A 24261-nucleotide genomic window follows, 5' to 3' on the forward strand; every position below is an offset into this window, starting at 1 on the left:
GGTTACCGTTCCAATTGTAGTGCACGTAGATCGTCAAGTATGGAAAAATACAAAAAAAATGAAAAATGTTTGAAAAACTTATGTCGACCTTTTGACCAATCGAACTAGTACATGTCGGCCGAATGACCATGTCGACATAATGTGTGTCGACATAAGACATGTCAACCTAAGCTGTGTCGACCTAACGACCGTATCCCGAATATATGTAGTAAAAAAACAAAAAAAAAACGCTTTGGATATTTTACTAAATGAAATGATCACATGATTTTTATATTCGATTTTATACATTTAAAATGTGTCTTGAAGACTGTTTTAACTTTGACCCTTGCGAATGAACCATGTATGTGTAAATTGATATTTATCCGCTAAATCTGTCAGGCGGTTCTAAGAATGTGCACCAGTCTTTCTTCTACTGAAGGATTCCACCTGTTTGTCACTATTAAGTGTAACTTTATATATTTTCCAGATTGCAAATATCACAATTGTAGCTTGCTTTGGCCTAACATTATACATACCTAGGACTACATTTCTGCACATTGGTTGATGTTCATATAAACATATATATATATATGTGTATATATATACACTGTGTGTGTGTGTGTATATGTATATATATATATATATATATATATATATATATAGAGTGTGTGTGTGTGTGTATATATATATATATGGTATAGTATCTTTCAGGTTTTCTTTTTGATGTAATCCTATTATATATTTCTACAAAACCGTTATAATGTGAATTCTTCATTATTATTTTTTACTGTGCTTTATTGCCTTTATTCATACTGTATAATATCATTGAAAATATTTGTTATTAAACGATTGGTGTATTTTTGCTCTAGATCACATTTATGCAATCTGTCTCTTCAGATGTTGTGCAACTATAAGTACCAGCATGCCCTGCCAGCTTCTGAAGAAGGCATACAGAGCCCTGTAATGGCATTGGGCACTAGCAGTTCCAGGCACTGGGACAGGTTACGTCCCCAAATGTTGTTGCTCCGTTCGTCCTTCACTTATTTATCTAACGTGATGCTCACACAGATTTCAGCTTTGTTTTGGAACCTGCCATTCTTGCCTCTGGCATGGCAGGCTGATACTTGTAGTTCTACAACAGCTAGCGAGATTGCCAACGTGATCTAGAGCTATTATTTACCAACTGTATGGGACACTGCTACTCGTATGAGACTGATGTAATATGAGTTCCTTCATATGAGGGAAATTATAGTCGAGAAGCTAACAAATATCTTTCCACCAAAAAGTTTTCCTTTGTGATATTTATGTGATTTTGTGACATTTACGACATTTTTGTTTTTAATTGAGAAGGTAAAATGGGGAAAAAAATTAGATCAGGTTTAAAAGAGCCTTGAAAACCATTGTGTTCTGTTTTCCAATAATTAGTTTTTTTTTTTTTTTAACAAATAAAACTTTATTAGTAACTGGAGTAATACTGGTAGACCTTGGGAATAGGACTAATTTAGGGCGGCATTAGAGCTTGCAAAGTAGGAAGTTGGCTTCATTAATTTTGTGTTGACCTGTACTTGCCTCTGTGGACTTGTGTATGCAGTGAGTTGTGACGGCAGCATGCAACGAGTGCCTTACTTACTTTACCTATGGCTGCTTAATAGATGCATGGTGGTGTTCACTGTTGTAGCTCTGTGGGGACATGCATGATATGGTGGAATATCTGTACGTACAAACGCTACCTTGCCTTCAAAGTGCTCTTCTGATAACACAAGCAATCTATCCCATAGCAACCACTCAGGTGTGACATCTAGCGCAGAATGAATGCACATGATTGTTTGCTGGGGTTTTTGTCTTTTGTTCTATTTGCACCAAGCCCCTATGTGTTCTTTGATATATCCTGGCTGCCAGATCTATACTTAAATGTATGTGAAATGTTTTTGTCTCTTTATATATTCTATATGAACTCACATTTTCAGGAATGACACCCAACTATCTCCTAAACTGATTTTAACATTAGTGAGTTTGAGGCTGAAAGGACATGTTGGGACTTGTAGTTCATCAAGAGCCAGAGAGGCGGCTGACTATCCATGGAAACAGCCAAACGCTGTGCGACAGTAGAGTATTATATCATGTCATCATCCCTACAGCTCAGCTTTCACTCGGCTATAATAAGTCACCACACAACTGCTTTGCTGCATGCAATTTCCAGCAGCTTCATCACAAACTTCTCTCATCCTGGCAAATCCATCAAGCAGTCGGCAAAGCATATGGGACAGTGGGGCAGATGTATTAAGCCTGGAGAAGTGATAAAGCAGTGGTAAGTGGAAGGTGATAACGCACCAGCCAATCAACTCCAATATGTAAATTGACAGTTACAGTAGGAGCTGATTGGCTGGTGCGTTATCACTTTCCACTTATCACTGCTTTATCACTTCTTTATCACTTCTCCAGGCTTAATACATCTGCCCCACACTTTGCAATTGGTTACACTTGTGTGCACTACTGGTCAAAAGGTGTAGAACACCCACGTTTTCCCAGTTTTTATTGAAATTTAAGCAATTCAAGTCCAGTGAATAACCTGAAATGGTACAAAAGTGAGCAGTAAACTGCTACAGCAGGGGTTCCCAACCACGGTCCTCCAAGTGCACTAACAGTCCTGGTTTTCGTGATATTCATGCTTGAGCACAGATGGTTAAATCTAAATAACAGAGGTACTAATTAAGTCACCTGTGCTCAAATAAATATAGTTATCCTTAAAGCCTGGACTGTCAGGTTGCCTTGAGGACCGTGGTTAGGAACCGCTGTGCGAGGTTAAAAAAAAGTTTAGGTTAGCAAAAGTGAAAAAATAATGTAAATGAAAAAAGGCCTTTTTTTTCAGTTAATGAGTAATGGGTTAGGGTCGTACAGTTCTTCTGCAGCAATCAAAAAGAGGCTTGCTTGGGCCGTGAAGCACCCCCAGTGGGCTACTGAAAACTGGAAAAAGGGTTCAAGAACCGATGAATCAAAATTTGAAATCTTTGGTCCATCCTGCAGAGTTCTTGTACGTTGTCAAGTACCCCATATTTTGCTGCTAAAAGCATTAGCCATATAAATTTGGGGCTTAAACTGCCGGGAAGCGGCTGCATTTACAAGATGTTGCTTAATAAATACATCCCTCTGACGCCAACAGTTAAACATGGAGAGGGAAGCAGAATGGTCGGGGGCTCTTTGCTGGATCCCAAGTCGGTGACTTGCACAGAGTGACTGGCATACTGAACCAAAAGGGTTACCACAGCTGTTTGCAGTGCCATGCAAATCCATTTGGTCTAAGACTTGTTGGTCAAGGGTTCATCCTACAGCAAGAAATACCTCCAGCCTTTGTCAGAACTACCTTCGAGGAAAGGACAACAAACTTCAAATAATGGAGTGGTCAGTACAGTCTCCAGACATACACCTCGTCAAGCTTATTTGGGATGACCTGGACAGAAGCGACCCTCGAGTGCAGCACATTTGTGGGAACTTCTGCAACAGTGTCTGGAAGAACCACCTGAATATTATTCGAGTTCCGCTGGCGGTTATATTTGCTAAAGAGGGCTACTCTGAGTCTGAAATTTAGATAACATTTTCTTAAACAAAATAATTCTATGACTTATTTTTTGTCTTCAATTTTTTATTTCTTTTCTACTTCAGTTTCCGAATATACCTACAGTAAGGCCTAGATTTATCAAGCCTTGGAGAGGGATAAATTACACTGTGATAAAGTACCAGCCAATCCGCTCCTAACTGTCATTTTTCAAACACAGCCTGTAACATGACAGTTAGTAGCTGATTGGCTGGTACTTTATCCCCATGCAATTTATCACTCTCCAAGGCTTGATAAATCTAGACCTAAACTGGGTACATTTCAATAAAAAAAATGGGGGTGTTCAAAATCTTTTGACCAGTAGTGTACATGCTTCGTGGAGGCGACCTTATCGGGAATAGCAACAGTGTTTACATATCTGGTCAATAAATGAAGACTACAGGAACTTCCATACTGTAAATCATACACGTTTCCTAGCGGAACTATGTATATACAAATATCTGTAAAGGTAATTTTTAACCCTTAGTAATAAATCTCATTAGTCAACCGGAGTTAAAACACGGCATGCTGGCTTTTCAAACAGTAATTATTTTACATATATTAAGAAGTGATTTACTATTGGACTATTTCATATTCTCCCAATGCACCATGCAACGTTTAACCAAAGGAACCCATTGCGAGTCTTTCTTTCCTTAAACGTTGCTCTAGATCACCCAGTTGAAGGACAAATGAGGACAGTGTACAAACGTTGGAAGGCAGAACTAGGAAAACCTGAACCAATGCCCAGAAGCAACAGCAGAGTGCTACTGCACTGATAATACATATCTTAGATACCCCCCTACCTTATGACTGCGCATAGGAAAACTGGGACTATTTGCATAGTTGCAGCTATCCGTAAACTACAAGTCACAGCATGCCCTGATAGCTCTTGGGGGACTGTAGAGTTGCAGACTGGCTCCTGGTGTAGATGATACATGCTGGGCTGGAGGTGGTGTCTTACTGAAAGCTTCTGTGCCTTTATAGACATCCATAATACTAAACCTACCTTTCTCCTACAGATGTGGAGGCAGCGCCAGAAATCAGGCTTTCAAAAAGCAGGTCTAGGGAGCAACAAATCCCTTAATTTAGTCACCCTGTTCAAGTGATATCCTAAGTGGTGAGTTCCTTGCCCACGTTGTAAATGAGGCGCTCTAACCCTTGTTTACAAATGGCTACCTTCCAGCCATGCTGCGTTGCTATTGGCTTTACATTTCATCATTTGCTTGTTTGCATGCTCTATTACCCATTTCCTGATGATAACGTCTGTTGTATGTGATCTAAAGAGAGTTTATAGATTACATTACTTACAAACATACATCTCATAGGAAACTCAAGTAGTGGCATATTATTCATTATTACACAATGTGAAAAGGTTTGTGTAACTGTATCGCAGTGCTTACCATCGCAGACACCCACTCGGAGAAGGAATTTCCATTTTGGTATGGACAGCCTACATTTTTTCATCTTCCCATTAACAGCACCGTGGGATAGGGATGGCCATCGTGGGTTAACCATCAATGGTACCATTGATGTTTTACCTCGATAGTGTGAAACCATCTGCAAGGGAACAATCAATGATTTATTTCAACGATAGTCAGCCCTGCTTTATCATTAAATGGGCTGCGGGCAATCAGAGCCCGGGGTGGGGCTTACAGGTGCTTCAGGGGGCTCTGTGTCCCAGCACCTTTGTGAAAAAAGAATTTGGTGCTTCTTTATCATCGATGGCGGAAAATCATCTGGTTCACCCCCATAGATGGTTAAAGTATTCTACATTGTGCATAGTCCAGTTTTAATCCATTGATGGTCAATGGCCATCTGTACCGTCGTGGGGCCTAGTTTTCCAACTCCAGCCCTCAGGGACCCCTTACAGTGCATGTTTTACAGATTTCCAGGTTGGTGCACAGGTGTGTTCATTTCTGGCTGTCCACAGGGGGAATTACTAAATCAGGATTTTGGTACTTACCGATAAATCCCTTTCTCCGATTCCACAGGGGCCACTGGAGCGTAGTTACAATGGGGAAATAGTAGGCAGTAATTGGGAGCTGGCACTTTAAAAAAAATTCTAACCCTGTGGCTAGCTCCTCCCCTACTATCTCCCCTCCAAGCCAGTCTACGTAAAACTGTGCCCAGGGAGAGCTGTAATAGAGAAAACCATAAGGTAGAGGAGGTTATTGACGTCTACTCAACCAGGATAACCCAAACTAACCCTGGAATCGAACCTAATAATAAACAGGATAACCTGAACTCAACAAGCGGTCATTAATTGAACCGCAAACCGTTAAGCAAAAAACAACAAGGAGGAACAGCGCTGGCGGGCGTCCAGTGGCCCCTGTGGAATCGGAGAAAGGGATTTATCGGTAAGTACCAAAATCCTGATTTCTCCTTCATCCACTAGGGGCCACTGGAGCGTAGTTACAATGGGGACGTCCCAGAGCTCCCAGAACGGGTGGGAGAGCGCTGAGAGTCCTGTAAAACCGCTCGGCCAAAGTGAGATGCAGAGGCCGCAAAAGTGTCAAACTTGTAGAATTTGACAAACGTATGACGGCCGGACCAAGTAGCCGCCCGACATAAAGTAGTCATAGAGACCCCCCGGGCAGCCGCCCAAGAAGGTCCCACAGAGCGTGTGGAGTGTGCTGAAATGGAAGATGGAGGTTCCCGAGAAGCCGCCAAATAAGCTTGTCTGATGGTCAGTCGAATCCATCGAGACAAGGTCTGCTTAGAGGCCGGCCAACCACGGCGGGCAGCGTCGTACAGCACAAATAAGGAATCAGACTTCCGAATAGCCGAAGTCCTATCCACATAGATCTTGAGCGCTCTTACAACGTCCAATGATCTCACATCCGGAGAGTCCCCTGAGAGGGCCGGTACTACAAGCGGCTGATTGATGTGAAAATCAGACACCACTTTTGGTAGAAAGGACATACGAGTACGAAGCTCGGCCCTATCCGCATGAAACACCAGGTAAGGAGACCTGCAAGAGAGAGCCCCTAGTTCTGACACCCGTCTAGCTGAAGCCAGCGCCAGGAGCAGAACCACCTTCCAGGTGAGATATTTTATCTCTACTGATTCCAGGGGCTCAAACAATGAAGACTGCAGAAAGGACAGGACCAGACTGAGGTCCCATGGCGCTGTCGGGGGACGGAAGGGAGGCTGTATTCGAAGAACCCCTTGAAAGAAGGTCTGAACCTCAGGCAGCAAGGCTAACCGTTTCTGGAAGTAAACCGAAAGAGCAGAGACCTGCACTTTTAGTGAGCCCAGTCTTAGGCCTGCTGAAAAACCCGCCTGCAAAAAACGGAGAAGACGGGCTAAGCTATACACGGAAGGAAAATATTCTCGACGTTCACACCATGCTACATAAGCCTTCCAAATGCGGTAGTAGTGAGAAGATGTAACCGACTTTCTAGCCCGAAGCATAGTAGGTATAACTGTACGAGGAATCCCCTTCCTTGTCAAGATGGCTTTCTCAACAGCCACGCCGTCAAACGTAGCCTGCGTAAGTCTGGATAACAAAAAGGACCCTGTTGTAGAAGGTCGTCTCGTAGTGGTAGGGTCCAAGGCTCGGCCACAGACAACAGTTGTAGAGCGGAGTACCAACCCCTGCGTGGCCAATCTGGAGCCACTAGGAGAACCAGAGCGTCTTCTCTCTTGATGCGTTGCAGAACCTTCGGCAACAGCGGGAACGGAGGAAAGAGGTAAACAAACTGGAAATTCCAAGGAGCCGTGAGAGCATCCACGCCCGCCGCCGCCGGGTCCCTCGTCCGAGAGTAGTAAAGAGGCAACTGATGGTTCAGTCGGGACGCCATGAGATCGATCTGTGGTTTTCCCCACCGGCGGACCAGTTGCCAAAACACCTGGGGATGTAGTGACCATTCTCCCGGGTGCATGTCCTGCCGGCTTAGATAGTCGGCTTCCCAATTGTCCACTCCCGGAATGAATATTGCCGAGAAGGACAGAGCATACTTCTCCGCCCAGAGAAGGATGTTGGTGACTTCCCTCATCGCTGCGCGGCTGCGAGTGCCGCCCTGACGGTTGATGTATGCTACCGTCGTGGCGTTGTCGGACTGAACTCTGACTGCTCGACCTCGCAGGAGGTGATGTGCCTGCAGCAGGGCGTTGTACACCGCCCTTAGTTCGAGGATGTTTATGTGGAGAGCGGATTCGTGGATTGACCAGCGCCCCTGAAACTGATGTCCCAGGGTCACTGCTCCCCAGCCTCGCAGACTGGCGTCCGTGGTGAGGAGAGTCCAATCCCATATGCCGAACCGTCTTCCTTCCAACAGATGGGTCGACTGGAGCCACCAGAGCAGTGATGACCGTGCCTTTGGAGATAGCGTTACCCGCTGATGAAGGAACAGATGAGATCCTGACCATTGATTTAGAAGACATAGCTGAAACGGTCGAGAGTGGAAGCGACCGTACGGAAGAGCCTCGAACGCTGCTACCATCTTTCCCAGCAGGCGAATGCACAGATATACTGACACCCGACGGTGTTGAAGGACCAGTCTTACCAGTGTCTGCAGAGAAAGTATCTTGTCCCGCGGAAGGAAAACCCTCTGATGGACTGTGTCGAGAATCATTCCCAGAAACAACAGCCGTTGTGCGGGGCATAAGTGAGACTTCGGAAAATTCAGGACCCACCCGTGTCGGATCAGAAGGTCCTGTGTCATCCGGATATTCTGAAGTAACCATTCTGCTGAGCTTGCTTTTATTAGCAGATCGTCCAGATAGGGAACAATTGTCACACCCTGCTTCCGAAGCAGGGCCATCATGACCGCCATGATCTTTGTGAACACTCTGGGGGCAGAAGAGAGACCGAAAGGAAGGGCCTGGAACTGTAAATGAGCGTCCTGTATTGCGAACCGGAGAAAGGCCTGGTGAGGAGGCCAAATGGGAACATGTAAGTATGCGTCCTTGATGTCTAAGGATGCCAGAAACTCGTCTTTTTCCAACCCCGCAATAACAGACTGGAGGGACTCCATCTTGAACTTGAACACCTTCAAATACAGATTGAGATCTTTCAAGTTCAGGATTGGTCTGACTGAGCCGTCCGGCTTCGGTACTAGAAACAGGCTTGAGTAATAGCCCTGTTTTCGATGATGCGAGGGAACAGGGATCACAACCCTTGCAGACAGAAGCTTCTGGACCGCGGTTTGTAAGGCAACTCCCCGGTTGTCGGAAACTGGCAAACCCGTGGTAAAGAACCGCTGGGGTGGTTGTTCCTGAAATACGAGCTTGTAACCGCAAGTGATGAGATCCCGGACCCAAGCATCTGGGCAGGACTGTATCCAGACCTCCTTGAAATCCCACAAACGAGCTCCCACCCTGTGATCTCCCAGGTGGGAGGAAGGCCCGTCATGCGGTGGCAGTGCCAGAAGACTTAACGTCTGACTGGGCTGAGGCTGCGGAACCTCTACCCCTGCCGCCGCCTCTACCTCTATGGCCACGGAAGGTAGAAGCTCCACCCCTGGCCTGTCCTCGAAACCTGGAAGGGGCACGAAAGGATCGAAAAGAGGGACCCCTATATGGTCTGCGAGCGGCTGGAGCAGCAGAAGGAAGATAAGCCGACCTACCCCCCGTGGCCGTAGAGATCCAGGCATCCAGATCCTTACCAAACAGAACCTCACCCGTAAAGGGTAACGCCTCTGCCGCCCTTTTGGATTCCGTATCCGCATGCCAATGCCGGAGCCATAGCGCTCTGCGGGCCGCAATTGTTAAAGCGGAAATTCTAGCTCCAAGAACACCTATGTCCTTGGACGCTTCGCAAAGATAAAGGGCTGATTCACGGATGTGTTCTGCCAAGTCTATCAATTGATCCGCCGGTAATTCGTCACGAATTCCAGAGGACAATTGTTCCGCCCAAGCTTCGATTGCCTTGTTGACCCAACAATCTACCTGCGCCGGGCGCTGCAAAACCCCTGCCGCAGAGTAAATATTCTTTAAGGTAGACTCCAACTTCCTATCTGACGCCTCCTTAAGTGAAGTTGCCCCCGGAACAGGCAGGACCGTCTTTTTGGACAGATGAGACACCGAAGGATCCACGATCGGAGAGTTCTCATAGCGCGTTCTGCTACCTGCGGGAAAAGGATAGGAAGACAACATTTTTCTTGATACCTGAAATTTCGCGTCTGGATGCTTCCAGGCTGTTGTTATAAGAGCATCCAGCTCCTCCGAAACTGGAAAAGTCACCGGCAGGTATTGGTCGGTGCCAAACCTTGAAGGGCGTAAGATGTCTTCCGTCTCCTCCACCTGTAACACTGAGCGAATAGCAGTAATAAGAGCCTCTATACCCTGAGCTACTGGTTCAGAGTCCCCATATACCTGATCGTCAGTATCCTGGATATCCACATCCTGTATATCCTGTACATCTACCCCCGCCTCATCTAATTGAGGCATATCATCGTCAAAGTCCTGTAACACGAGGCTAGCAATCTCTTTTTTGCAGCCTGTTGGGGGGGACTAAAGGACGGGGCTTGGGAAGGTATTACAGCCCTGGAAAGCCCTTCCACTGACTTTGCCAATGAGACTGCCCATGCAGGTACTGGCGCCGGTACCGGGACAAGCTGTCGGAACTGGGCCGCCTCTCTATCTTCCCGAGAGGCTTTAAGTTCCCCAGTCAGCAGGGACATCACCTCTGTGAGTTGTGTCGTCCATGTCGGGGCGCTCTGGGGTTCTGAGGAGGGCTGAGCCGATGGCTGTGACTCCTCACCTAAAACCTGACCCTGCTTTTGAGCTGCCTTGGAGCCTTTAGTGGCCATGGCAGCACCTAAACTTGATACCCTTCCCCCACAGGAAGACAGCAATAGGCAGAATGGGAGGGAGGGGAGGGAAGCAGGGAAAAGAATTCAGCCACAGCAGCCGATCTGTCCTGCACGATACTGTGTGCAGTGACAGGCTGCAATAAACAAATATTGTACCTGTAGTGCCCCCGAGTGCCCCCCTTCCCCACTGTAACTACTTTTGCTGTGGTCGCGTGGCCTCCGTCCCGCGCTGCTGACAGGAAAAGAACGGGTCCCCGGCGCGCTGTACTTCCGGGCGCGCAGAGCGGGATTAAGCCCCGCCCCCCTCCTTGACGGCGCCAAATTTAAAACTGCAATGCTTATGTCGGATCCCTGTAGCGGCTCTGTGAGCCGCGCTGGCGGGGATCCGAGCAGTGAGGAGAGCGGGCGGCTGGCGGGCGGGCGAGCGGGAGCGCGGCACAGCGCTGTTCCTTTTTTTTTTTTTATTAAATAAAAATGACTAATAATAATCCGAGGGGGGGGGGGGGGGGGATTGGGGGTGTTGTTAGGGTGCTCAGTCACTGTTGTAGTCACCAATAATAAAATCAATTCTTCAGAACCCCCCTGTCACCCCTTCATCCCAACAGTCTGGGTGGGGGGGATATACACACCTTTCAGTGGTGGAGGGTGGCCCCGACACACGCCGCACGCAGCGGTGTCCGGCCGTCAGATACTCACCGCTGCCGTGCTGCCGGAATCTTCTGCTGGATGGAGTGGTCCCGACACGCGCCGCACGCAGCGGTGTCCGCCAACTCAGGAGAGCTCAGTGTCTCCCTCAGCCGGGGCCCATCCCGAGCCGCACGCAGCTGCGATGGGACCCCGCCGGCAGCTCCCACGGTGCAGACTGGCAGTGGCAGAGCTGCCAGTCTGTGCGTGTGTGTGAAGAAAAAATAAGAATTTACTTACCGATAATTCTATTTCTCGGAGTCCGTAGTGGATGCTGGGGTTCCTGAAAGGACCATGGGGAATAGCGGCTCCGCAGGAGACAGGGCACAAAAAGTAAAGCTTTTCCAGATCAGGTGGTGTGCACTGGCTCCTCCCCCTATGACCCTCCTCCAGACTCCAGTTAGGTACTGTGCCCGGACGAGCGTACACAATAAGGGAGGATTTTGAATTCCGGGTAAGACTCATACCAGCCACACCAATCACACCGTACAACTTGTGATCTAAACCCAGTTAACAGTATGATAACAGAGGAGCCTCTGAAAGATGGCTCCCTAAACAATAACCCGAATTAGTTAACAATAACTATGTACAAGTATTGCAGATAATCCGCACTTGGGATGGGCGCCCAGCATCCACTACGGACTCCGAGAAATAGAATTATCGGTAAGTAAATTCTTATTTTCTCTATCGTCCTAGTGGATGCTGGGGTTCCTGAAAGGACCATGGGGATTATACCAAAGCTCCCAAACGGGCGGGAGAGTGCGGATGACTCTGCAGCACCGAATGAGAGAACTCCAGGTCCTCCTTTGCCAGGGTATCAAATTTGTAGAATTTTACAAACGTGTTCTCCCCTGACCACGTAGCTGCTCGGCAGAGTTGTAATGCCGAGACCCCTCGGGCAGCCGCCCAAGATGAGCCCACCTTCCTTGTGGAATGGGCCTTAACAGATTTAGGCTGTGGCAGGCCTGCCACAGAATGTGCAAGTTGAATTGTGTTACAAATCCAACGAGCAATCGACTGCTTAGAAGCAGGCGCACCCAACTTGTTGGGTGCATACAGTATAAACAGCGAGTCAGATTTTCTGACTCCAGCCGTCCTTGAAATGTATATTTTTAAAGCTCTGACAACGTCCAACAACTTGGAGTCCTCCAAGTCGCTTGTAGCCGCAGGCACTACAATAGGCTGGTTCAGGTGAAACGCTGATACCACCTTAGGGAGAAAATGCGGACGCGTCCGCAGCTCTGCCCTATCCGAATGGAAAATTAAATAAGGGCTTTTATAAGATAAAGCCGCCAGTTCAGATACTCTCCTGGCGGACGCCAGGGCCAGTAACATAGTCACTTTCCATGTGAGATATTTCAAATCCACATTTTTTAGTGGTTCAAACCAATGGGATTTGAGGAAATCTAAAACTACATTTAGATCCCACGGTGCCACCGGAGGCACCACAGGAGGCTGTATATGCAGTACTCCTTTGACAAAAGTCTGGACCTCAGGAACTGAGGCCAATTCTTTTTGGAAGAATATTGACAGGGCCGAAATTTGAACCTTAATAGATCCCAATTTGAGACCCATAGACAATCCTGATTGCAGGAAATGTAGGAAACGACCCAGTTGAAATTCCTCCGTCGGAGCACTCCGATCCTCGCACCACGCAACATATTTCCGCCAAATGCGGTGATAATGCTTCGCGGTGACTTCCTTTCTTGCCTTAATCAAGGTAGGAATGACTTCTTCTGGAATGCCTTTTCCTTTTAGGATCTGGCGTTCAACCGCCATGCCGTCAAACGCAGCCGCGGTAAGTCTTGGAATAGACACGGTCCCTGCTGAAGCAGGTCCTGTCTTAGAGGTAGAGGCCACGGATCGTCCGTGACCATCTCTTGAAGTTCCGGGTACCAAGACCTTCTTGGCCAATCCGGAGCCACTAGTATCGTTCTTACTCCGCTTTGCCGTATGATTCTCAATACCTTTGGTATGAGAGGCAGAGGAGGAAACACATACACCGACTGGTACACCCAAGGTGTTACCAGCGCGTCCACAGCTATTGCCTGCGGATCTCTTGACCTGGCGCAATACCTGTCCAGTTTTTTGTTGAGGCGAGACGCCATCATGTCCACCATTGGTCTTTCCCAACGGTTTATTAGCATGTGGAAAACTTCTGGATGAAGTCCCCACTCTCCCGGGTGAAGATCGTGTCTGCTGAGGAAGTCTGCTTCCCAGTTGTCCACTCCCGGGATGAACACTGCTGACAGTGCTATCACGTGATTCTCCGCCCAGCGAAGGATCCTGGCAGCTTCTGCCATTGCACTCCTGCTTCTTGTGCCGCCCTGTCTGTTTACATGGGCGACTGCCGTGATGTTGTCCGACTGGATCAACACCGGTCTTCCTTGAAGCAGAGGTTCCGCCTGGCTTAGAGCATTGTAGATTGCTCTTAGTTCCAGAATGTTTATGTGAAGAGACTTTTCCAGGCTCGACCACACTCCCTGGAAGTTTCTTCCTTGTGTGACTGCTCCCCAGCCTCTCAGGCTGGCGTCCGTGGTCACCAGGATCCAATCCTGTATGCCGAATCTGCGGCCCTCCAATAGATGAGCCCTCTGCAACCACCACAGAAGAGATACCCTTGTCCTTGGAGACAGGGTTATCCGCAGGTGCATCTGAAGATGCGTGCATTGATGTACAGACACCTTTCCTGGTTTTAGGAGATTCCTGACCAGGTCGGATAACTCCTTGGCTTTTTCCTCGGGAAGAAAAACCTTTTTCTGAACCGTGTCCAGAATCATCCCTAGGAACAGCAGACGAGTTGTCGGCATTAATTGGGATTTTGGAATATTCAGAATCCATCCGTGCTGCTTTAGCACCTCTTGAGATATTGCTAATCCCATCTCTAGCTGTTCTCTGGACCTTGCCCTTATTAGGAGATCGTCCAAGTATGGGATAATTAATACGCCTTTTCTTCGAAGAAGAATCATCATCTCGGCCATTACCTTTGTAAAGACCCGAGGTGCCGTGGACAAACCAAACGGCAGCGTCTGAAACTGATAGTGACAGTTTTGTACAACGAACCTGAGGTACCCCTGGTGTGAGGGGTAAATTGGAACGTGGAGATACGCATCCTTGATGTCCAAGGATACCATAAAGTCCCCTTCTTCCAGGTTCGCTATCACTGCTCTGAGTGACTCCATCTTGAACTTGAACTTCTTTATGTACAGGTTCAAGGACTTCAGATTTAGAATAGGCCTTACCGAGCCATCCGGCTTCGGTACCACAAATAGAGTGGAATAATACCCCTTCCCTTGTTGTAGAAGAGGTACCTTGACTATCACCTGCTGAGAGTACAGCTTGTGAATGGCTTCCAAAACCGTCTCCCTTTCGGAAGGGGACGTTGGTAAAGCAGACTTCAGGAAACGGCGAGGTGGATCTGTCTCTAATTCCAACCTGTACCCCTGAGATATTATCTGCAGGATCCAGGGATCTACCTGCGAGTGAGCCCACTGCGCGCTGTAATTTTTGAGACGACCTCCCACCGTCCCCGAGTCCGCTTGAGAAGCCCCAGCGTCATGCTGAGGCTTTTGTAGAAGCCGGGGAGGGCTTCTGTTCCTGGGAAGGAGCTGCCTGTTGCTGTTTCTTCCCTCGACCTCTGCCTCGTGGCAGATATGAATAGCCCTTTGCTCTCTTATTTTTAAAGGAACGAAAGGGCTGCGGTTGAAAAGTCGGTGCCTTTTTCTGTTGGGGAGTGACTTGAGGTAGAAAGGTGGATTTCCCGGCTGTAGCCGTGGCCACCAAATCTGATAGACCGACTCCAAATAACTCCTCCCCTTTATACGGCAAAACTTCCATATGCCGTTTTGAATCCGCATCGCCTGTCCACTGTCGCGTCCATAAAGCTCTTCTGGCCGAAATGGACATAGCACTTACCCGTGATGCCAGTGTGCAGATATCCCTCTGTGCATCACGCATATAAAGAAATGCATCCTTTATTTGTTCTAACGACAGTAAAATATTGTCCCTGTCCAGGGTATCAATATTTTCAATCAGGGACTCTGACCAAACTACCCCAGCACTGCACATCCAGGCAGTCGCTATAGCTGGTCGTAGTATAACACCTGCATGTGTGTATATACTTTTTTGGATATTTTCCATCCTCCTATCTGATGGATCTTTAAGTGCGGCCGTCTCAGGAGAAGGTAACGCCACTTGTTTTGATAAGCGTGTTAGCGCCTTGTCCACCCTAGGAGGTGTTTCCCAGCGCTCCCTAACCTCTGGCGGGAAAGGGTATAATGCCAATAATTTCTTTGAAATTATCAGCTTTTTATCAGGGGCAACCCACGCTTCATCACACACGTCATTTAATTCTTCTGATTCAGGAAAAACTATAGGTAGTTTTTTCACACCCCACATAATACCCTGTTTAGTGGTACCTGTAGTATCAGCTAAATGTAACGAGGCCAAAATCATATAACGTGTGGCCCTACTGGAAAATACGGTTGATTCGTCACCGTCACCACTGGAATCAGTGCCTGTGTCTGGGTCTGTGTCGACCGACTGAGGCAAAGGGCGTTTTACAGCCCCTGACGGTGTTTGAGGCGCCTGGACAGGCACTAATTGATTGTCCGGCCGCCTCATGTCGTCAAACGACTGCTTTAGCGTGTTGACACTATCCCGTAATTCCATAAATAAAGGCATCCATTCTGGTGTCGACCCCCTAGGAGGTGACATCCCCATATTTGGCAATTGCTCCGCCTCCACACCAATATCGTCCTCATACATGTCGACACACACGTACCGACACACAGCAGACACACAGGGAATGCTCTAAACGAAGACAGGACCCACTAGCCCTTTGGGGAGACAGAGGGAGAGTCTGCCAGCACACACCAAAAAGCGCTATATATGACAGGGATAGCCTTATAATAAGTGCTCCCTTATAGCTGCTTTATATATATCAAGATATTGCCATTAAATTTGCCCCCCCCTCTCTGTTTTACCCTGTTTCTGTAGTGCAGTGCAGGGGAGAGACCTGGGAGCCGTCCTGACCAGCGGAGCTGTGAGAGGAAATGGCGCCGTGTGCTGAGGAGATAGGCCCCGCCCCTTTTTCGGCGGGCTCGTCTCCCGCTATTTTGTGAATACAGGCAGGGGTTAAATATCTCCATATAGCCTCTGGGGGCTATATGTGAGGTATTTTTAGCCTTTATATAGGTTTACATTTGCCTCCCAGGGCGCCCCCCCCCAGCGCCCTGCACCCTCAGTGACTGCGTGTGAAGTGTGCTGAGAGGAAAATGGCGCACAGCTGCAGTGCTGTGCGCTACCTTTAGAAGACTGCAGGAGTCTTCAGCCGCCGATTCTGGACCTCTTCTTACTTCAGCATCTGCAAGGGGGCCGGCGGCGCGGCTCCGGTGACCATCCAGGCTGTACCTGTGATCGTCCCTCTGGAGCTGATGTCCAGTAGCCAAGAAGCCAATCCATCCTGCACGCAGGTGAGTTCACTTCTTCTCCCCTCTGTCCCTCGTTGCAGTGATCCTGTTGCCAGCAGGAATCACTGTAAAATAAAAAACCTAAGCTAAACTTTCTCTAAGCAGCTCTTTATGAGAGCCACCTAGAATTGCACCCTTCTCGGCCGGGCACAAAAATCTAACTGGAGTCTGGAGGAGGGTCATAGGGGGAGGAGCCAGTGCACACCACCTGATCTGGAAAAGCTTTACTTTTTGTGCCCTGTCTCCTGCGGAGCCGCTATTCCCCATGGTCCTTTCAGGAACCCCAGCATCCACTAGGACGATAGAGAAATAAAATAATAAAGAAAAAAATTCTTCAGCTAAACCCAAGTGAACCAGCTCCCTTGGGCACTGAACTAAGACTGGCTTGGAGGGGAGATAGTAGGGGAGGAGCTAGCCACAGGGTTAGAATTTTTTTTAAAGTGCCAGCTCCCAATTACTGCCTACTATTTCCCCATTGTAACTACGCTCCAGTGGCCCCTAGTGGATGAAGGAGAAATTTGTAATACTGAGGAGATCTGTAATACATGCACTGTTAGGGGTCCCTGAGGACTGGAGTTGGTAAACACTGGTATAGATACCCAACCCGTAGGGAGGGGGGTGCGAGGAGTGCCATCGCACAGGGCCCTGGGAGCGGCATAGTTGCTGCCTGCCTGGAATGGCACCCTGTCACCAGTAATGCAGCTGCAGTGCTGCCCTGAGTCTAAAGGACGTTCCTGGCACCCAGCCTCCAGGGTGTAGAGCTGCACGGAGCATCTGAGCAGCTCTACACTTTCTCCTGCCATCAGCCCCGCCCCCTCACATGACATCATATGTTTGGGGTGGAACAAGGCGACGTGGGGCCCTGCCCTGGTGCCGATACATACACAGGCATAACGATGTATGCAGTCTTTTCTGTTGCTCGTATTTCCCCATTGTTTCAATTCTGCTTATAAACAACACCACTCTGGTTTAATCCCAGATTGAATTTCAATACATCCGGGAGCGGCATTTAGTACTGATCCCATACATCCTAATATATTATTTCCTTTGTGTATATGGCTGCTGTATTATTTCTATAGGTAAATTATCAAACGTTATGTTTTAAAAAAAATATAATTCAGTGAGTGTGCGCCACAAAGGAGATCTTGCTTTTGGTCTTTTAAATGAGAGCACACCCCCTAATGATCTGCACCAACAGGTAAAGTGGGCATTTCACGTTCTACACAGCCCATCTCACACTAGTACATGCGTATACTAGCATTTGCATATATTTGCACTGTAACTGAGTATGGGATCACAGTTGCGGCAGAATTAGCGCAGAACTCTGAGTGAGGACCATTGTATCGCCAAGAGAGAGCTTTGTACATTCCTAGCTGGAAGTCAATGTCATTCAAAAAAACCCACATGCAACAGCCCGTTACCTGGCCATGTGTGGCAATAGCCAGTCCTGCAGCCTGATCTTTAAAATACAAGTTTGTGTCCTCATATCTCCTACCTGTAAATACTTGAATTAAACATCTCCAATCATTTCACAGGGAGAACCAATCTCCTATTCCCATCTGGCTGCATTCATTTTTAGTCAGGAACAATTAAAATCTAAATTGATTAAATAATTGCTGTACATCTGGTGCTTCCCAAATGCCCGAGGACAGGGAGACTTTAGGTGACGACAATTCACCATGTGGCACTCACACTGAAAGCAATGGCTACGGCTTTCTTTGCCCTCAACTATACCCCTTATGCAGAGATGGATTTAGACCTCACTTGGAGCCCTAAGCAAGACCGATTTGGGGCCCCCTTCTTCAAACAATCCATAGCACTATATTTTTGTTCCTAATTTATAGGAAACAGATATATAGGAGATAGATCCATCGATCGATAAATAGGACACATTCCCCCCCCAAGAAGTAGGTCATACTTACACAGCTGCTACCAGTCACATCCCTCCCCAACCAACCACTACTACCAGTCTCTCACTCCCTAACCGGCCGCTGCTACCGGTCAAGTCCCCCCACCCCCAACCATCCGCCCCTCTACCAGTCACCAGCTACCTAGTAAAAAAGCACCCCATTAAGTAGCCCTGTCAGCAGGTCCCCTAGGATCAGTCGGGCCCCAAGCGGCCTAATCCGCTACTGTCCTTATGTATTTGTCCCAACATAACATTAAAACTGTTTTTCATACATGTTCAGTCATCCAGACTGTCACTCTGCCGATTTCAAGCAGTGCAATTCACATCGTGCCCATACATCGGTGTATGGAGGAAAGCAGTGATTGTTCAATTCACGCAGCCCCTCTTAACCATTGACCGGAGAATATGGCCAGCACTGGATCAGCAACCCATCACACTTGATACTGTCAGAAATATGACTCACAATTTCAATATAAAAGGGATATGCAACCAAAGTCAGTGAGGGCCGTAAAAGTAGATGTTGTCATCTACACTCTTCCTGCAGCAAGCGACCTGGTGTCTGTAGGGTCCTGGGTGTCTGAACTCCAGTCTGGATATGGCTTTTGTGTCAAAATAAGTATAGTCATGGCAGTTTTGCATATACCTAGCTGTCCTTTTCCCCTACACGTGAGGCTAGATCAATTTTGTTGTTGTTACTAGAGAAAGACTGTACGTGGCACTCTGTATAATCTTTTATAAGAAAGTGAAGATATTGGTGCACACTATAAGACATAAACGCTGCAAAAAAATATGGCATATAGTTGAGGTGCTTAGCGTACATTTGGCTAAGCTTGTGAGCCAATCCACAACATCAAGGTATAGGGGGTAATTCAATTTCTGGTGAATCTGCTCAACAATAGCTGCGCTGTACAGAACAAACGGCCCATAGGATTTGTACTTGTGCAAATCTGGCATTCTGCCAGCCCAGCGATGAGTGCCGTTGCTGGCGTTTAAACGCAATTCGTACTCTTCTCCTGCAATTGAATTCCTGATATAATCTCTGCCAGTGTCCTTTGTGCTTTCTGTCTTCTTTGTGCTTTAACCGCTTTGCTTTCTAACCTTTATCTAATCTGTGTCAGTCCTTTCATTGTTCTTATTTTTTTTTTCTCTCTTCTCTTTCTGCTTTCAACTAAACACAGAGCGAAAAGTGTCCTTCAGTCTGTCATTGAAAAGTTTTTATTTCTGAAGTAACCAGACCATCCGCCAAGTGATTCCTTTAACAGAGAACTTTAGTTGCAAGTGTTCAGCAGTAGCGCTGGAGATGACTGACAACGTTCCTTCCTTGAATCAAGGAGTTCTTTTTGGAGTGAAAATAAATACCCCTTCCCCCCCCCCCCCCCCAAATCCTAGAGGAGTAATAAGCGTTCCCTGAACTTTGCATTGTGGTAATATTCTCCTGTCCTGTTTGGGATGGACCTGCAAGCACTCTTGGAAGTAAACTGACTTTGTGAATGAACCCAATCCTCAGACTGCTGATGACTTCCAGACATTGCATCAGTTTCTGTTTTACTCCCGGAAGAAATAGAGGCTTTTTATTGTTTTTGTCCCTGCAGAACACAAGCTTCCTGATTAAATCACTGCCTCACGTGTTTCCTATTGATTGCATGGTGATGCATCTTCCAAGCATTCAGCAGCATGGCTTACATGCCGAATGCACAAGTTATGTGTAATTAGCACCACAGACACGCACACAGGCTTTGGGGATACTCTGCACCTTTTCTTTGCTGTAGGGTACCCACATATATTTGGGTACAGTGCTAATAATATTGTGGATTTTTTTTGTATTCTGTCCTCTGCAAACAGAGGCTGCCATACAGTGCCATAATTATTGGGCAGGCATTGCCTCAAGTAGTATGCTTATAAGGCGCTATAAATACTGCGTAACAGGATATTGTGTTTTTAATCTTGTAGTCCTTTGAAATTAGCGATGATGGACAATTTTACTGCACTGAATACTGTTGGAGGATGAGCAAAAGGATTATTATTATGTATGTTTGTCCGTCAACCCCGTTTCCTAATCACGGAATCAGCCGACAGTGAATTATTCAAGCAAAAAAAGAATTTTTTATATATATATTGACAATGCCACATTTTAATAGGGTTGACGTTTTTTTTTTTTTTTGTGTTGCCAGTGGGTAATGATTGCTGGCTGTGATGGGGTTAAAGGGAAGCGTGACTGTGTTGGATGCGTGTGGAATTTTTTTTTTCCATACATGTATTGTTTCTGTTGCAACGAGAGAATCTCTGCCCTCCGCCCCATTCTAATTTAAACAATTGTCTTAATATAATTATTTTCACTTGTATTTGATTAATATTCTTTTATGCTACATAACGACGTTTAACACACATGGGATGTTTCTGTTTTCTCGTTCTGTGTTATTAAACCATTTTGCTATATATTTTATTTGTATGTGATTTGTTGTTTCTAGGTACTGTCTTGATCGTGAACCTGTGGCTCTTCAGTGGTTGTCGAACAGCAAGTTCTTAGCGAGCGCGGATTGCTGGGATTTGTAGTTCAACGACCGCTGTAGACCCACAGGTCTGCCTTGCCCTGGACTAAATGCTAAAGTCTACTTCTTCTCTAATGAATGTCATAAATTCCTCCCATTTGGAAAAGCACCAAAGATATCATTTATTTTAACCTCTTTCTCATTCATAAAAGATAAGTGCTCAGTGTGTATGAACAGAACTGTATTATTCACCATTATGGACACAGGATCAACAAATCCAGATTAAGGTACGCCAGTGTAGTTACCAATGCCGAGAAGGGTTGCATTAACTTTGTATTGGATAGTATGGAGAGGTTGCTACAGAATTCAATACCACAGCATTGTGAGTGCATAGAGTACCATATAGGAATATGTAATCACATCATAATCCCATGTGCAAATCTGATAAAACTGGATAATTTACACCTCAAGCATTACATCATAGTTTATTAATTATCTAAGGCAGCGTTCTTTAACTCCAGTCCTTGGGGACTGTGCAGGTTTTACAGATCTCATAGTTGGTGCACAGGTGTAGTCATTACTGGCCGATCCTTTTTTTTTTAAAGAGATCAACAGGTGGAGAAAATTGAGATGGTATCAGGATCCCGGCCATCAGAATACCGCTAGCGACATACCACCGCGCAGAATCCCGACACCTGCTAGGTAAGTATTATAACCCTCACCCTCACCGCTCCCTCCCCGTAGTCTGACCCTAATCCTCTCACCGGCAGCCTAACCCTCCCTCCCCGCAGCCTAACTCTCCACACCCCCTGCAGCCTAACCCAAAGCCTCCTTCTAGTGTATAAACCTAACCCCCTTTTCCCCCGCAGCCTAATTCTAACCCTCCCCAGCATACTGTACTTAAGATGAGGAAGCAGTCGGGATTCCGGTGTCGGCATTGTGATCAATGTTGGGATTCCGGCATCGGTCTTCTGACAGGTGTCAGGATTCCAGCATCTGTATTCCAACTGCCGGCATCCCGAATGCCAGTATGGTAACGGGATCCTGAGCAAATGATCTCAATGACGTAATCTGTAAAACATGCACTGTTAGGGGATCCTGGGGACTGTATGCCTAGAACGGTCAAGAGTGAGATGGGTTCCGTGTCCCCGGTTCCATAGATGTTGACCAGACCCGTGTGTACTCTCTTGCACTTATCACTCATGTATTCAAAACGTTAGAGTACCACAGTTGGGGGGCGTGGCCTGGCTGGAGAAGAGAGCAGACGTTTTTTTGCTTAACTCCTCTCTCCAGCTTTATTAAACACATCCCATTGTGAATTCACCCGCTGTATACCCTCTCCGGGGGCTCCCCTTTCCCCCCTGTAGACCTCCTGTGCCCAGCAGTGACCGCCGCAGAGCCGGGGAGCAGTTTTCACTGTTCCCGCAGGTTGCGGCCTACGGACTTCCAGAAGCCGGGGCCTCGCGTACTCCCGGTGCCCGCGTTTTGAGCTCCATAGCGGGGACGCGGCGCCGGGAAGCAGCGCGAACCTTACCAGTGACACAGGAGCCATCGGTAGCCTTCCCCAGACCCCCAGGGTGGACAACCCCCTGGGGCAGCAGGTCGGGGAGACGCCTGGCAGCGGGGGACAGCAGTGAAACAGACGCCCAGGGGGACGCAGCGGCCATTTTGGATTGCACTGAAGGAGCTGCTCTGAGGTAGTGGTGTGCCTGTGTGTTGTGGGGGACTCTGGATTAGGGCTACACCGGGACTGGTGGCCCTCTGGCACTATCCTCCGTTTGATCTCACTCTGGGGCCTCTGTTGAGGGATTAGTGCTCTCCTTTCTTTGTGGAGCGATGGACTTTTTCTCAGCAGTATTATCTTCTTCTACAACTGCCCCATCTTGTGGCCACTGGGCATAATTGCATGCATTTCTCACAGTGTGCTCGACATATAATACATATTGTACTGCAGACTTCTTAGGCCCGCAGATATCCCAGCACCTCCCGAGACGTTCGGCTGCGATGTCCCCATGGTTGAATGACCACGATATTATGATGCGACTGCTCTGAGATAATTCTACCTCCACCCGAATGCTCCTATGGCATGATATGACAACTCAACTTTTATGTGGATCCTTCCTTGATTGATATTACAGACTCCTCTTACCTCCAGTCCCTCTACTTTTGTCGTTCAGCTTTATTATGCCTCCCAAGAAATATAAGGCCGCTAAAATGGTTTCCCAGGTGGCGTTCTTTAAACCTTCTCCTCAAGCCGCTAAAACAAAAGATGCACGGAGTGGCGCCTCTAAGCCTGCTGTCCCTGTGCCCTCACCACTTCAGGATGCGTCCGCCCCTATCTCTGTTACCGTACACACCAGTTCTATCGAAGACAGTGACTCGCTTACGGTGGGCGCTATGAAGCATCTCCTTACGCAATTTAAGAATGAAGTTGCGGCAGAATTTAGAGCGACTATGAAGGAATGTCAGAGATCTAGTGACGAGATTGGTGGCTGCACCGATCACTTAGAAACAAAAATGGGTGAAGTGGTGTCTTCGCACAACGACCTGATCTCTTCTCATGAACTGCTTCAAAATGAGGTCACGGCGCTCAGGGACAAACTCTCTGATATAGAGGACAGATCGAGACGTAACAACATAAAGCTGCGAGGTGTCCCGGAGGCTGTCGCTAATAGCGCTTTGTACGATTTTGCTTTTGACCTCTTTAGCAAACTCCTCCCTTCGTACCGCTCAGTGGACTTTCTAATCGATCGCATCCATAGGCTCCCTAAAGCCAGGAACGCTCCTGATGGTGTCCCCCGAGATGTCCTTATGAGGTTGCACTATTTCCACGTGAAGGAGGCAATCTTGAAAGCTGCTAGATCCTCGGATACTGCTTCGGAGGCTCTGGGCTCACTTCAGATATTCGGAGACCTGTCCCCTGCTACTCTAGCGAAAAGGCGCTCTCTTTACCCCATCACGTCAGTGTTACGTAAAGAGAACATTCTATACAGATGGGGATTTCCTACTAAGTTGCCTATTTCTCGAGAAGGTTCTACTGTTGTCATAACGAACGTTGAGGAGGGTAAAAAGATCCTAGCAGCATGGATCTCTGCAAGCTCTTCTACACATACCTCCCCCGAATGGAGCCTTCAGCGGGACTGGGCCTCGTCGGCTGCAGATCTTTGAGTATCGTCTGCTTTACTATGTTTGCATTGATTTCATGTTTTTCTAATCGGTTTGTCATGTCATGCTTCCTATGTTGCACCAGTTCCTTGGCGGTTGTTTGATGCGGGTGTTTATGTGATACCTGAGTGTTATTAGATTGTTTTCGGGTGTTGCCTCAACACCACTAGTTAACTGTTTGTTGTCTGCCTCTGCTGCCCCGACTGCCGCCCAC

The 24261-nt window shown here is 47.3% G+C and overlaps 1 protein-coding gene across 3 annotated transcripts in view; it reads left to right on the forward strand.

The window, feature by feature from the left end:
- Positions 1-20831, forward strand: part of CCDC88A (coiled-coil domain containing 88A) — a 320350-nt gene extending 299519 nt beyond the window's left edge. For 2 of the 3 annotated variants that reach the window (XM_063918623.1, XM_063918625.1), the window contains exons 32-33: positions 4591-4688; positions 19572-20831. In XM_063918623.1, coding sequence (XP_063774693.1) covers positions 4591-4655 — 65 coding nt within the window. In that variant the 3' untranslated portion in view covers positions 4656-4688; positions 19572-20831. The remainder of the gene's footprint in view (positions 1-4590; positions 4689-19571) is intronic. The other variant, XM_063918624.1, reaches the window with a different exon arrangement.
- The last annotated feature ends 3430 nt before the right edge of the window (positions 20832-24261 follow it).

Source organism: Pseudophryne corroboree, chromosome 4 (genome assembly GCF_028390025.1).
Source record: "Pseudophryne corroboree isolate aPseCor3 chromosome 4, aPseCor3.hap2, whole genome shotgun sequence".
Taxonomy (NCBI): domain Eukaryota; kingdom Metazoa; phylum Chordata; class Amphibia; order Anura; family Myobatrachidae; genus Pseudophryne; species Pseudophryne corroboree.